The sequence below is a fragment of the Branchiostoma belcheri genome, unplaced genomic scaffold (assembly GCF_001625305.1).
Source record: "Branchiostoma belcheri isolate BF01 breed outbred unplaced genomic scaffold, Haploidv18h27 scaffold180, whole genome shotgun sequence".
Classification (NCBI taxonomy): Eukaryota; Metazoa; Chordata; class Leptocardii; order Amphioxiformes; family Branchiostomatidae; genus Branchiostoma; species Branchiostoma belcheri.
Window position 1 is genome coordinate 154,024 of NW_017803269.1, and position 15,076 is coordinate 169,099.

General features: G+C 49.7%; 3 protein-coding genes across 3 annotated transcripts in view; 1 reads left to right on the plus strand and 2 right to left on the minus strand.

The window, feature by feature from the left end:
* Positions 1-505: 505 nt before the first annotated feature.
* Positions 506-4,613, plus strand: LOC109467510 (allatostatin-A receptor-like). Its single transcript, XM_019765522.1, has 3 exons — positions 506-597; positions 2,346-3,462; positions 3,912-4,613. The coding sequence occupies exons 2-3, from the start codon at positions 2,924-2,926 to the stop codon at positions 4,597-4,599; spliced, it is 1,227 nt and encodes a 408-aa protein (XP_019621081.1). The 5' UTR covers positions 506-597; positions 2,346-2,923; the 3' UTR covers positions 4,600-4,613.
* A 4,007-nt stretch (positions 4,614-8,620) lies between these two features.
* On the minus strand, positions 8,621-12,079 carry LOC109467517 (proline-rich protein 36-like). The gene has a single exon (XM_019765529.1). It carries the CDS (start codon positions 11,950-11,952, stop codon positions 9,301-9,303), a length of 2,652 nt encoding a protein of 883 aa, XP_019621088.1. The 5' UTR covers positions 11,953-12,079; the 3' UTR covers positions 8,621-9,300.
* A 246-nt stretch (positions 12,080-12,325) lies between these two features.
* LOC109467499 (B-cell CLL/lymphoma 9-like protein) overlaps positions 12,326-15,076 on the minus strand; it is a 13,091-nt gene continuing 10,340 nt past the window's right edge. Inside the window, exons 15-18 of the mRNA XM_019765511.1 lie at positions 14,898-15,069; positions 14,169-14,550; positions 12,844-13,752; positions 12,326-12,570 (exon numbers count right to left, since the gene is read on the minus strand). Coding sequence (XP_019621070.1) covers positions 12,534-12,570; positions 12,844-13,752; positions 14,169-14,550; positions 14,898-15,069 — 1,500 coding nt within the window. The 3' untranslated portion in view covers positions 12,326-12,533. The remainder of the gene's footprint in view (positions 12,571-12,843; positions 13,753-14,168; positions 14,551-14,897; positions 15,070-15,076) is intronic.

Consider the following 15,076-nt stretch of genomic DNA (forward strand, 5'->3'; position numbering starts at 1 on the left):
CTGGACCCACCCCTGGTCTTAAGTAGTTCATTCCACCTGCCCGAGGCGTCCTTACACCTTCTCCGTCCTTCAGTCACGTACGACGTCTTCTTAAGGTTCTTAAGTACCCTTCGAAGAACACCTACGGGTAGGTAACAATGGACTTAGGTTTACAACGTTTGCCGTACCTGATTTACTCTCGGTTTTATGAGTCTCATAAATGTTAGTTACGCGTTTTGCATTCTTTAAACACACACACAGTAGCTTTGCTAAATAGGGGCCCGCATGCCCTTTTCCATGGAGCATAATCGGCTGTTTTAATTCTACGTAGACAGCTCTAATTCAACGTAGAGCGTAATTGGCGCATTTTGCGTGGAGCGTATTCGCCGTTTTAATTCTACGTAATGCGTTGTAGCCACTTGAAATTTATCGTCAAGCATAATCGAGAGGTTTCCTGAATTCAGCGTAGAGCGTTGTCGGGACCCCCCATGCAGGCCCTCCTAAATCTGGTCCCTTCACTAGTAGTGACGAATGCTCGCCGAAGCGCCATACTGGAAAGACTGGTTCTGTATCAAGGCCGCTGCTATAACCGGAGGTTATGAGCTGGGACTTAGTAAGGTAAGATTTAGTAGCCTCCATAGCATGCCAAAAACTGGGGGTTTTGGGGGTCTTCAGGGTCTTTGGGAGCTTTTATGTGCTATTTTCTGATTTCATATAGACACCATAGCGTGGTTGAATTACCCCCGTTTAGAACTGGGCTAATCAGAAAACAGCCGAAGACCACCAACCCCCAGTTCTATAAGCCTGCTACGGAGGCTAATCAGAAAACAGCCGAAGACCACTAAACCCCCAGTTCTATAAGCCTGCTACGGACGGTAAGATTTAGACATTTGTCCAGAACTGTGCTTTCATCCAGAACTATGTTCAGGCAAGGTTCTGGATAGTCCACGCGTATCCAGAACCGTGCCTGGAGTAAATATGCGTTCTTGGATACACGCGCAGACTATCCAGAACCGTGCCTGATCCTATCCCTAACCTAGATACAGGCACAGTTCTGGATACAATATAGACTATCCAGAACCATGTCTGATCATAACCCTAACCCATTCAGCATAGGCACATTTCTGAATATGATACAGGTTGCACATTTACGTTGTAGTGAGAACTTACGTTGAAACGTTCGTAGAAATCTGGTCTATGGCGTCATAAGGAAACAAATACTACGCCATATAAAAGGGCAAGGTCACATTGTTTTTGTATGATTCATTGTGGTGTGACTTTTGGTGGGGCAGAAATGATCAAATGATATACTTATAGTATGCTATATATAATGATATAGTATGAAAAACCATGTCGACTGATTGAACGTTACTTTTATATACCTGTGTATGTACTATATTAGCCTACAGTGTTAGTTTTACTGAGTATGTGGAATGTAAAATTCGGCACAATTCAGTGTATACTGCAAGGCAGATTTGTCCCGTGTTTTTAATCTCCAAGCAGATCCCTCTCGGTGGCAAAAAGACAGTATCAAATTATCCATTGGCCAGAGAAGGTCGCCGGCCACCGACGGGTGGGGGTCAGGACAAAAAAAACGGCCATATATAAAAATTTAACGATCATCCCCCCACAACCTCTGCTTGGAGAGTACTGTTTTTACCAACAAACCATATACTACCACCAAAGTGTTATTTAACACCCTGTTGTTGATCGCTAATCACCAGTCAAGCTAACACTATTGTTCGGGGGTCCACGGCCGATTGACCCTGGCTGAACTTGTTTGGTTATCGTGACGCTCGTGTTTCAACCGCTTCCTGTTTGTTTACGCCCCTTTCCACTAATCTCCAAGCAGGTTCCGTGGGACAACCTAAGAGGATAGCCTCTGCCAGGCTTCGGGAGGCGGCTTGAAAGAGTAGAAATTGGCTAAATGCTAGTAGACTCCCCTTGTAGCCTCTACCAGGCTTCGAGAGGCGGCTGGAAAGAGTAGAAATCGGCCACCAAATAGAGAGATAACATGCCAGAGGAGTTGGTCCGCTAGAGAGAACAGTTCGGGTGCGGCAAAATTTACTCTCTAGCAGACCAACTCTCCGGCATGTTATCTCTCTATTTGGTGGCCGATTTCTACTCTTTCCAGCCGCCTCCCGAAGCCTGGTAGAGGCTACAAGGGTAGTCTACATTGGCCACATGTAATCACTGACGACCAATGGAAACAGGTGGCCAAAATAGACCCCGCTTTCCCCACAAAATCAGATCAAATATTTGACAAATCGCTGAACACATTTCGTAGATAAAGAATATTTTTTCCAAGTTTTGTGAGCGTGTTTTGTTGTTACAGTTTGCTGTAACTTCTTCTCTTCTTCCCCCAGACATTATTGCATAAGTTGGCTACGAGTTGCGACATCTCGACACAAGAACAAACTATATAGAAAAAGGGAACTGAGACAAGTTTGGCACCCTGACAGAAATCCACGCACTACTGACAGCTACCATCCCAGTCAACCATGAAAAAGGGCGGACACAGTCGCCATGTTTTCGTCTGAGGATTTTTCCTGGAAATCATGACTAACAGCTGACGTCACTCGTCCGTAAGGATTCCGTGGAAGCCGACAGAAAATCAATCGCAAATTCGATACGCTGAAAAAAAAATTGGCTCAGTACAGGGCTAAGAGACCACTTCTAGGTACTAGACTAAGGTGAGGTTACTGGAGCAGCATCTCTTCTTCCTAAGCCAGAAAAATCAGTACTGAAGACAACCTGGACTAATTCAATAGAGAGGACTAATTCAATTGGAGGAGCATTCCGTACTAAGTATCATCTGTACAGCTTAGAACATTGTATGTCATGTGAGTTTCAATGGGGAACCCCATGTAAAACTCTATGTGAGACACTGATGGAGAGCTGACAAAACAAACAAACAAACAAACAAACAAACAAACAGACAAGCATGGCAGACGTGACTTACATCGCGAACATTTCCCGATGCTGCATATCAGCAGTCGGGATGCTGGCGAATCTGCTGATACTGTTCATCGTGGCGCGTTACGCCCCCTTGCGGACCATCCACAATCTGTACGTGGCAAACCTCGCAGTGGCAGACTGCTGTTTCTGCATGTTTGTAATAGTCCAGGCTGCAGTGTCCATCAGGTACAGACATCTACAGAGCGTTCTGGTGGACATGGTTGATGAGCATTGCCGGCAATCGGGGGACATCAACTCTACTGCAAACTTCACTACCGTAAGTTTGACCGACTTTGAGTCGGATGTTCTGGAGCTGACCAACTGCACGGAGGTCCGTGTGGATGAGGAGAGCTTCTCGTTGCTAGGCGACGTGGAGGAGGATTACGTCATCGCGCGGCTGGTGAGTGACAGGAGCTGTGACGTAGGCCGCGTCATCGCCGTGTTCCTGGCGGCCTCCAGCATCTTTCACCTCATCGCGATCGCGTGTGAGCGCTACCAGGCGGTCACCAAACCGTTTACACACAGGCACGTACATGTACATGTACATGTGTTTCACGCACAGGTACAGGTGTGTGTGTGTGTGTGTGTGTGTGTGTGTGAGTGCTACCAGGCGGTTACTAAGCCGTTCACGCACAGGTACAGGTGCGCATGGGAGTGTGTTTGTTTGTTTGTGTGTGTGTGTGAGTGTGTGCACTCTGTTTGCTGTGTGTGTGTGTGTTTGAATGTCAGTGTGTATGTACATGTGTTGTGTGTTTGTGCAGTCGAATGTCAGGAAGGGATGAGGGTGGTAGGTCTGGCTACAACAGATTGACCCTAAGGCCAAGTTGGCAGGCTCGGAACTGAGTCCTCCCACACAGCTACAGGGATAGTATCGGCCCATAATGTTCCACAATGATAAAAACATAGCAGTTTGTTCCATTGTGTACATGTTACAATAACGATAATATTATTTTGTTTCTTTTCGCTAACCACAGGTTCAACACCACGGCCAGGGGCGCCGCAAAAACTTGCGTCAAAATCTGGATCGGGGCGTTTTTAACAGCTGTTCTGGACACGGTGGAGCGAAACATCATCTCACGAGACTGGACTTTTTCCTACAAAAGTCTGTACGAGTGCGTGTACCTAAAACCAGACGATCCGGACAGTGGGTATCCGTACAGAGCGCTACAGTTTATCATATTCATAATCTCGTATATCGTACCAGCCTGTATACTGATTCCGGTATATGCCATGATATTCTATACTTTACGACGGCAGCGGCGCAAGTTTGCGACAGGTCGCCAATCGGTAACCCGTTTTGCGGCAAGACGCATGACGTCAAAGCACCACGCCATCCCCATGCTTTTCATAGTTACAGTCTTCTTTTTAGTCTGTTGGTTGCCGTTTCATATAACATCCTTTTCTATCCACTCGTACGCTGACGGACAGAATATTGCAGTGGTGTATGTGGCTACAGCACTTGCCGTGTTAAACTCGGTTATAAACCCATTTCTGTACGCGTTCATAGGCAGAAACTTTCGGAAGCACATCGCGAAGTTGTTCTGCAGGAAAACCCTACTGTCGTCTGGTTCTGATAGGACCAACATGAGGATGTCAAACTTGTCTGTTTTTACTTCCAGAAATTCTGGAATTAGCAACGGAACCGAAACAACGACAGCCTAGATGTCTTTTTTTTATATGCCAATATCACAAGACGTGGTGACGGCACACTCAAGTTTTTTCAACTTGTATTAATGCCGCCACCAACACAGGGGACAATACAATACTCATTTTCACTTGAGTGAATTGAGGAAGGTCGTGTAAAGTGGTTCCGAGTCGAGCACTCTGCCGCTACGCCACACGCTAGATGTCTTTGCAAACGTTTACACAACTGGAAAAAATGATTAAAGTTTTCATTTTCTTTTAGCAAATCTGTCTCTGGTGTCTCTTTTTAGTTGGTAAACGGAGATTTTCAGTTCGAAGGGACTTGGCCAAAGGAGGGGTTCTTGACTGAAGAATATAATGGCAATGTAAAAGAGTAAGAAGCAAAAGAAACTACAAGATAAAAAGCCGAATCAGCCTAAAGATATTTCTACTAAAGTCTCAACCGACTTGTCACTGTTCAAGCAAAGAACCAACCAACAAACTAACAAAACCTGGAGAACGTTCTAGGAGGTAACGTTGTGTTGTTGAAACAGCGAAAAGTCGACTTCGAACACAAACTAACACTGTTAAAGATCTACCTGCCTAACGGTTCAGCTGCTTCATCAGGGTGCAATGCTACTCATAGTCGCAGGGTGGCGTTGTGGTAAGACACTGTAGAGTAGGACCATACCTGACTGCATCTAGCTGAATGGAATGGCTCTTGACAGGATCATCCTATCAATAATAGGAAAAAGTGTAAAATTCAATAGTGCAACATTTACTCCTAAAGTGGGAAAAGTGTTCTACTGACAGCATGATAAATAATGTATTTTGTTCTGTTATTGACAAGATGATCCTGTCAATTGTGCAAATTTATCCACTATTGACAAGATCATACTAGTAATAGCCTTAGGTTTAGCTGAACTGTTGTAAGATGGATAAAACTAGCCTCTACCAGGCACCGCGGATCGCTGGAAAAATAGTAGAAATTGGCCGAAATAAAGGGATAGTACACCAGAGAAGATCCCGGGCCATAGAAGCTCCAATTTGCGACCGTGGGTAGAGGCTAAAATTTATCCACTATTGACAGGACCATACTAGTAACAGCCTTAGCTTTAGCTGAACTGTTGTGATGTGGATAAAACAGAGCAAAACCGTTTCCATCAATAATAGTGATATAAAGAGTTTTTATTGCTGAATTTGAGCATATTTCCTCCAAGATATGTTGTATTTTCTCTCTCTCAAAAGTTACAGAATTTTAACAAGAACATTTTTTTCAACATGAAAAGTTTGTATGTAACACAACTTGTTCCCTATCATATATTGCAGATTTTTTGTCTCTAGCTCTACGTACAAACCTACCACAGGACCTACAGTACCAGACTTAAGTGCTAGTTATGGGAGCCTTTTCTGTACCTGCTTTTTCCTGCCCCCGACCCCAACTGTACATAAACATATCTCCTGTATACCACAAAAGGTAAAACAATCATTTACAACTCAAGAAAGTGGTGACAAAGGTAGAAAATATCTGCCACAATGCAGATGAACAATGGTGTGAGACCAACAGCTGAGCATACACTGGTGTGAGACCAACTGGTGTGAGACCTACAGCTATCGGCAAACATCGGTGTGATACCCTCAGCTGAGCATACACTGGTGTGAGTATACGTACACAGCTGTCGGCAAACATCGGTGTGAGACCCTCAGCTGAACCTACACTGGTGTGAGACCCACAGCTGTGAAGCTACACTGGTGTGAGACCCACAGCTGTGAACCTACACTGGTGTGAGACCCTCAGCTGTCAAGCTACACTGGTGTGAGACCCACAAGTATTGCATAGACCTCCCATCCTTCTGCCCCCCCCCCAATTTCCGGTCATGGATATACTCCCTTATGACCACTCAAGAAACAGCCCTGCAAAGAATGGCTGTGTTATACATTGATCAATGTAATCTGTGGGGTGAGTTTACAGTTTATCACACCCCCTCCCCCCCCTGAACAGAGCTGTCCCGACCACATGCAGGAGTTTCCCGACAAACAAGCTTCAAACATTGTGCGAAGATTTGACAGTAACACTGTTGGGGTATAAAAGAAGAGTACCAAAACTTTTGCCTACAGTGGACAAAAAATGTGGCTATGGTTGTCTGAAAAATATGTCTAGGGTTGTCTGAAAATGCTTTAATGTTGGGCGAAAAAGGTATCTATGGTTGTCCACAAATGTGCCTGAAAATGAATAAGTCCCTTCCCTAAAAATGGCAGCAATTGACGTAGTTCAAGAATGGTTTCATTTTGTCCTATTCCTACATTTTTTACTTTAAAATGTCTGAAAAAAACAGAGACTAAATTGGTGCAGTCGTAGGAATTTTCCCGCCCGCACCAAACAAAAATCAACAGTAAAAAAAAAGAAATTAATAGAAACTGAACCTGATGCCAGTTAAAACTTGCTGATAATAATCACTCCTATTCAACAGCTCCCGTATATGTTATATGGCAGTGTACAAGTTTTTCCCTTTTTTCATACAGTAAAGTTTGGCAATGATACAGACATGTACAATCAGCCCATCATACAATATAACCACAACCCTCCCACCCAACATGTCAGCAGAACATACTGCGCCTGCGCGAAACACGGTTTTCGTTGGATATTTGGTCAACGTTGCATCTTTTCCAACACAACTTTCAACACTATGGATGGGATGTTATCCTCAAATACGCCCTGAAAAGAGCGAAACCCGGATTTTTCATGGTTTTCGTTGGATGTTTGGTCAACGTTGCATCAGAGCATCTTTTCCAACACCACAGATGGGATGTTACCCTTAAATACGCCCTAAAAAGAGATGTTTCGACTGTGCGAAACCCAGATTTTTCATGGTTTTCGTTGGATGTTTGGTCAACGTTGCTTCAGAATTTGCGGATATCTTTCCCAACAGAACATCTACAACTACAGACAGGACTTCAGCAATAAATACGCCTAGAAAAGAGACGTTCTACCAAAGTGCTATGCACAATATGTTGGATGTTTGGTCAATGTTGCATCAGAATTTGAGGATATCCTTCCCAACAACATTTACAGAATGTCATCCTTGAATATGCCTAGAAAAGAGACGTTCTACCAAAGTGCTATGCACAATATGTTGGATGTTTGGTCAATGTTGCATCAGAATTTGAGGATATCCTTCCCAACAACATTTACAGAATGTCATCCTTGAATATGCCTAGAAAAGAGACGTTCTACCAAAGTGCTACGCACAATACGTTGGATGTTTGGTCTACGTTGCATCAGAATTTGATGATATCTCTCCCAACACAAGATTTACAGAATGTCATCCGAAATACGCCTAGAAAAGAGACGTTCTACCAAAGTGCTATGCACAATACGTTGGTTGTTTGGTCAACGTTGCATCAGAATGAGGATATCTTTCCCAACACAACACTTACAGAATGTCATCCTTGAATACGCCTAGAAAAGAGATGTTCTACCAAGGTGCTATGCACAATACGTTGAATGTTTGGTCAACGTTGCAACAGAATTTGATGATATCTTTCCCAACACAACATTTACAGAATGTCATCCTTGAATACACCCTGAAAATAGATGTCGTGTCCCTACTAAAAACCCTGATTTTTCATGGTTTTCGTTGGATGTTTGGTCAACATTGCATCAGAATTTGAGGATATCTTTCCCAACAGGATGTCATCCTTGAATACGGCTAGAAAAGAGACGTTCTGCCAAAGTGCAATGCACGATACGTTACTGGTTTTGCGTAGGCGCAGTACGCTCTGCCGATGTGCTCTCCCACCCTTTATATGGCACAGTTGACAGGACCCATAGAGGCCCAACACGTCAGTAAAAAGGCACCGGAAACAAAACCACCTGTACAACATATTAAAGGGCTCCGCCCCTTTGGCATCGCCAAAAAACGCCACTTATCTTGAAAGTTCATCTGTGTTGGTAGAAGTCATTATGCAGCAAGTTTAAACTGTAATTTCCAACACAAGAAATTGGACTCACCCAAATTTTCGACTGTACAACTCCAGTTCTTTTGGTAGGTGAAGGAAAATTTGGGTGAGTCCAATTTCTTGTGTTGGAAATTACAGTTTCAACTTGCTGCACAAAAAATCCCCACTGTCCACTGCTGTTGTTCCCTCACATCGCTACAAAAGGTCTGGTGGCAACATCTCTGGGAGACAGAACATCAAGGTATCAAATTTCTAACCTGACCTGACTTGTGTTTCAGGGTTAAATCTTTTCTGACAGTAGTAGCTTTGGTTTACATTTTCTAGCTTTGCATATTCTATGTGGACCATCTCCATTAAATTAAAGTTTTCGAAATGGTAGGAAAAAAAAAAACTTTCCCATACTGGGTGTGTTTAGAGCTACAGGATGTTTTGTGCTTTCTGAAAGAGTCTTTTCTCAAAATGTTGTCTCCTGGAAATTGTGTTTCTTTTCCGGGAAAAGTAGAATAAGATGTAGAGGTCAGGTCAGGGTCGTGACCTTACAACATCAGGGTCAGGTCAGGTCAGAGGACAGGGGTCGCAGAGATCCACACCACGGCCAGAATACATGCAGAACTTCATGGAACAACAAGGTCAAGGGACACATCAGCGGGCTGGTCAAAGGTCATACCCACCATGCCCTGCAAAACACGTATGTACAAATATATCTCATGTCCTGCTCTATGTAGTTTCACTGGATATGGCAACATTTCTCAACCCTGCACCCCCCCGCACCACATAGTCCTACTGTCCAGGGTAGCCCGAGTACCCATGGTTCATTGCAGGATACCCAGGGTTCATTGCTCTGCTCCCAGCTTGCATCAGGTTTTCCTCGGAGAAGGAGATTCTCTTCTGCGGCTCCTGATTGGCTGAAAGGTTCGGGACGCTCATGGCGGGCTGCATGGCGCCGGGGTGCGGCGCCCGGTCGGCGGGCTTCCCCGCGGGAAAGTACTGCAGCGTTCTGGTTGGTGTTTCCGTGGGCAACACGAAGCGCTGCGCCTTCCGCGTCTGCTGAATGTCCTGCATGTGCACGCCCCCCTCCCCACGCATCCCAGCATCCCCCACTGGACCCACAGGCGCTTTGAACATCATGCTCCCAGGCGACATTTGACCCCCTGACATCTGGCCCACTGACCCTTGACCTCCGTCGGCTGCGCTGTAGGGCGGCGACATCCTCGGCCCCTGCATTGCACCATGGGTAAGTCCGGCGGACATGACCGACTTCGGCATGGGCACGTTTCCCATGGCATTGTGGGATTGCTGCATCATCCTTCCCAGCATGCTCTGCACGGCCTCCTGCGACCTCATCTCCTCCACCATCTGCCGTTGCCCGGGAAACGCCTCCATGCTGTTGCCTAGCGACTCGGCTGCCATGGCACGCGGCGGGCCCCCCAGCATGTTCTGTAAGTTCTGCAGCGCGACGGAGCGGTCCATCAGGCTCGCCTCCTCCAGCCCGTCCTGTAGCATCCCGGCCATCCGCTGCGCCATGTACCGGCTCTCCCCCACCCCTGGGGCGTACCTCCCCTCCCCTGGGGCGTAACGACCCTCCCCCGGGGCGGGGAACCTGTCCAACGCCTGCTGAGGGTGGGGGTACCTCTCACCAGGGTGCATGTATCTCTGGGTGCCTTGTTGGGGGTGGGGGAACCTGCCTTCCCCTGGGTGGGGAATTCTGTCACCAGGGTGGGGAAACCTACTCTCCCCAGGGTGGGGAAACCTAGTGTCACCAGGGTGGGGAAATCTTTCCCCTGGGTGGGGAAATCGACTGTCACTGGGGTGGGGAAACCTGCTCTCCCCTGGGTGGGGATATCTTGCATCCATGATCTGTTGAGCCTCGCTGAAGCGGATGTCCCCAGGGTGGGGGTACCTGTGCTCCCCAGGGTGTGGGGGGTGGGCCTGCTGTGGGCTGGGGAACCTGTTCTGTGGTGGGGAGGGGGGCCCGCGTTTCTGGAAAGCCAGCGCGAACTCTGTGTTTGGTCCGATTTCCACCGGTGCCTGCGGCTCGAAGCTGGGCCTGGGCTGGGAAGGGATCATTCCTGCGGCGGGGGTGTCCTGTTGTCTCATCCCGGGAGGTACCATTGTCTGGGCGGGGGTGTCCTGTCGGAGCCCGGCCATGTAGCGGGCCTGCATCTGCACCAGCTGTGACTGCGAGTACATGATGTTTCCCCTCGACTGCGGCTCCACATCACCCCCTGGCGGCCGCGCCAGGTACTGCGCCGGCCCGCGCCCAAGCATGTGCCGTTGCCCCGGCGACGGTTGCCGCGGGAAACCGCCCATCTGATGGCCGAACTGTCCCGATGAGGCGACGGACATCCCCATCGAACTCTGACCTAACATTGCACTTTGACCTGCCATCATGGCCAGCCTCTGACCTTGGCTCATGGTGTCCAGCTGCTGGGGTTGCCGTGGCAACAAGGGTCGCATGGTGGTGGGGATGACCTGCGACCTCTCCTGCGGCATCATGGTCTTGGGGATCTCCTGCCTCACCATGGTAACGACGGGCGAGCTTTCCTGCCGCCGCATCGGCGACTTCACCTGTTGCATCATGGGAGAGTTGTTGGGCATGCTGGGAGATTTCAGGACGGCGGGGGATTTGATGGGCACGGCGGGCGAGCTCGGAACGCTGCCGCCCGACTCCTGGGGGATTGTGGGAGATCTCAGGCCCGGCGACTGCCGCTGCGGCATCATGGGGGATTTGACCTCGGAAGGTGACTTCAAGGGCGGCGGAACCTTTGGCGACTTTTTCTCCAGTGGCGACTTGAGGGGCTGAGCGAAGGGTGAACCGGGAGCTGGTGATCGTAGCGACTGCACCGCGGGCGAGTTCGCCAGGGCGGGCGATGGTCCACGCTTCGGTTTGGGGGAGGGCACCGGCGCCGGCGAGGACCCCTGCTGGGCAGGCGGGGGTACTGCAGGCGACTTCACCGCCACCGCTGGCGACATCGGCTTCGAACTTTGATCCCCCGTCCCCTGGCCTTTGACCTGTGCGGGAGACAGCACGGCGGGCGAGAGAGTTCTGCTGTCGGCTGGGGAGGTCACGCCGTCGTTCTCACTGCTGGCCGCAGGCTTCACCCCGTTGGTGGGGGGCGGCGGCGCCTTGAACTTGGGCGCCATGGCAACCGCGGAACCGTCGGACGCTGATGTCCCGGTCCGGCTGGACACGGCGGCGGTCGTCATGGTAACGGTGGTGGCGACGGTCGTCATGGAAACGTTGTTGGTGGTGGTGAGGGCGGTGGTCTTGCTGAAGGGAGCCTCGTCAAAACCGGACATGAACCGCTTGGAAAAGTGCTGCTCCAGCTGCTGCAGTGAGCTGGGGGCAAAGGTCGTGGGGGCAAAGGTCGTGGGGGCAAAGGTTGAAGGTTGGCTGGTGACAACAGGGCTGGATGCTGTCTGGTTGAACATCTGTTGGCTGTTGGGGAGCGATGGTCGGCGAGTTGTAGACTGCTTGGCGGAAGGTTGTTGGCTAGTGGTTGTAGGTTGGTTGTGCAGCTGTTGTCTGGTTGTAGGTTGGCGTGTTGTTGTTGTAGGCTGGTTGCGCATTTGTTGTCTGGTTGTAGGTTGGTTGTGCATTTGTTGGCTAGTGGTTGTAGGTTGGTTGTGAACCTGTTGGCTGGTTGTTGTAGGCTGGTTGTGCATCTGTTGGCTAGTTGTTGTAGGTTGGTTTTGCATCTGTTGGCTGGTTCCAGGCTGGTTTCCCAACTGACTGGACTGGCTGTGTTCTGGGGGAGTGTCTTCACTCCCATCTGAACTCTGCCCTTTGACCCCCAGTGGCCTTTGACCTTGTGGGCTGGCTGCAGAGTTGGGTGACATCATGTCGTTGCCTGCAGCAGGTCTCCCACCGGTGTTGCGTGTGGGTCTCCCACCGGCGTTCCGGTCCCGGTGAAGCTCCATCAGCAGCCCCCCATTCGGACCCTCCGGTGACATCATGCCCGGTGATGTCATCGGTCCCTGCTGTGACATCATCAGATTCTGCTGTGACATCATCAGTCTCTGCATGGCCGACTGTTGGGATGGGGAAACCTTTGGCAGAAAAAAAACATCAAGAAACAGTCAACCAAGTTATCAACCAAGGATTGAAGCAGCTCTGTTTATTCTGACTCATAAGCAAGGATGCTTATTTGATAATCATTCCCTCCAACTTGTCCTCCCCACTTGCTACATAATTTATTCCAACACCATATATGGTGTGTCCTGCCACTTTGCTACAATACACCAGTTACCATGGTGACAGACATTTGGACCAGGTCATTGACCTTCTGGAATGGAAGAAGAGGAAACAGAGCAAATACAGACCTGGGGTCGAGGGCGGTCCTGCATGGGGTACATGAAGCGGTGTGGGTGACCGCCTGGGTGACCACCTGGGTGTCCACCTGGGTGACCGGCTGGGTGTCCGGCTGGGTGTGGTCCTGGGTGACCGGCTGGGTGACCGGGGCCTTGGCCAGCTGCGTACTGCGGCAGCTGTTCTCGCTGTGCCGACAGTCGTGCCCTCTCCTGCAGCTGCTGACTAATACTGAAGTTTGGGGAGGTACCTTCCTGGGGCGCCCCCTGTGGCTGTGACTGGGACTGCAGCATCTGCGGCGCCCCCTGTGGCTGTGACTGCAGTAGTGGGTGTCTGTCCTGGGGCGCCCCCTGTGGCTGTTGTTGGGACTGCAGCAGCTGGGGCGCCCCCTGTGGCTGTTGTTGGGACTGCAGCATCTGTGGCGCCCCCTGTGGCTGTGACTGCAGTAGTGTGTGTCTGTCCTGGGGCGCCCCCTGTGGCTGTTGTTGGGACTGCAGCAGCTGGGGCGCCCCCTGTGGCTGGGACTGCAGGAGCTGGTGTCTGTCCTGAAGCGCCCCTGTGGCTGTGGCTGGGACTGCAGCATCTGAGGCGCCCCTTGTGGCTGTGGCTGGGACTGCAGCATCTGGGGCGCCCCCTGTGGCTGTGGTTGGGACTGCAGCATCTGAGGCGCCCCCTGTGGCTGTGGCTGGGACTGCAGCAGCTGATGTCTGTCCTGGGGCGCCCCCTGTGGCTGTGACTGGGACTGCAGCAGCTGGTGTGCATAGGGCTCGCCGTATGAGGTAGAGAATCCGGTTTGCTGTCGTTGGATGGACCGCGCCATGTCCTGGTAGGGGGGTGGAGGCTGCATAGTCTGCTGCAAAGCCCCCTGGGAGTCTGGGGGGCCGTCATAGTCCTGAGGTAAGAACTGCTGTGGACCAGGGTACCTGCAGGGAAGATTTCATCAAAGATTTGTTAATGAAAGGTAAGACATCCAGGTAAACAATACTTGTGGGCAGTTCAAACTCTAACTAACTACTGGATAAATTACAGAGATTACTTCCAGACATTTTGTGTGATATCCGTCACTCTTGTCAGTGGAAGATTCCATGTTCCTGACACTTTTGATGCACTTCTGACGCTTCTGACTTCCGGAGAGTCAGTGATTGCATCATACATCTGACATGCAGCCCCTCTTGAACTAAGTTCTGCACTGTAACCTAACACTAGTTACCATGGTGACAGACATCTGGTCTTGGTCATTGACCTTATTCGTTTGAAGAAGAAGAGGAAGAAACTGAGCAAAAACAACATGTTTTCCCACTGCAAAGGTAAACATAATGAAGTTTAACTGAAAACCGACCTCTGTCCCCCATATGGCTGCCCACGCATCATCTGCTGCTCCAACATCCGTTTTCTCTTCTCTCTGTAAAAACTCTCCTCCAGCCTCCGCCACTCCATCTGCGCGGCCGACATCTGGTCTGACCCCGGTGACACCATGCCCTCCGACCCCACCGGCGACGACCCCAGATGACCTAACATGGCCGCCGCCGTTGCCTTGTGTGCAGGTGCACCCTGGGAAGGGTCGCCGCTCCACCCTGCCTGTGATGTCATCATGTTGGCCTGTGATGTCATCAGTCCGTGCGGTGACATCATCGGGTTGGTGGGTAGGTTCCCCGGGCTGGGCTGTTGTTGTTGCTGCATGTTGATGCCTGCTGGGCCGCGTGGGGGCATCCCAGGTCGGCCTAATATTAATAATAATACATAGATGAAGAATAGACATCCAGGTCAACATACTTATAGGAAATTCAAACTCTACTACTCAAAAATTACGGAGATAATTTCTGGACGTTTTGAGTCTTCAGAGTCACAAATGAACTAGTAGAACTCGTTAACACTTATATATGAGCTACTGGAAAAAACAGTCTCCTTTACAAATCATTGACTATATGAGTCTTGCCATGTTCAACTGTTTTTGCAAGTTGCTCCTATATAAGTGTTAATGAGTTCTGTTAGTTCCTTACTGACGCTGAAGAAGAGTGGCGGATGTCACTCGAAACGTCCAATTTTGAATAAATAAATAAATGCAGACCTTGCAGACTGGCGAGGTCTATCTGCTGCTGTTGCGCGAGGCTGTCGCTAGGTGGCGCTGTTTGCGCCTGCTCTGGGAACAGCATCTTGTGCATGCGCTGGATGGTCAGCAGCCGCTCCTGTCTGTGCCGCAGCTGCTCAGGCGTCAGCCCCTCCGGCCCGCTCCCCCCCGCCTCACCA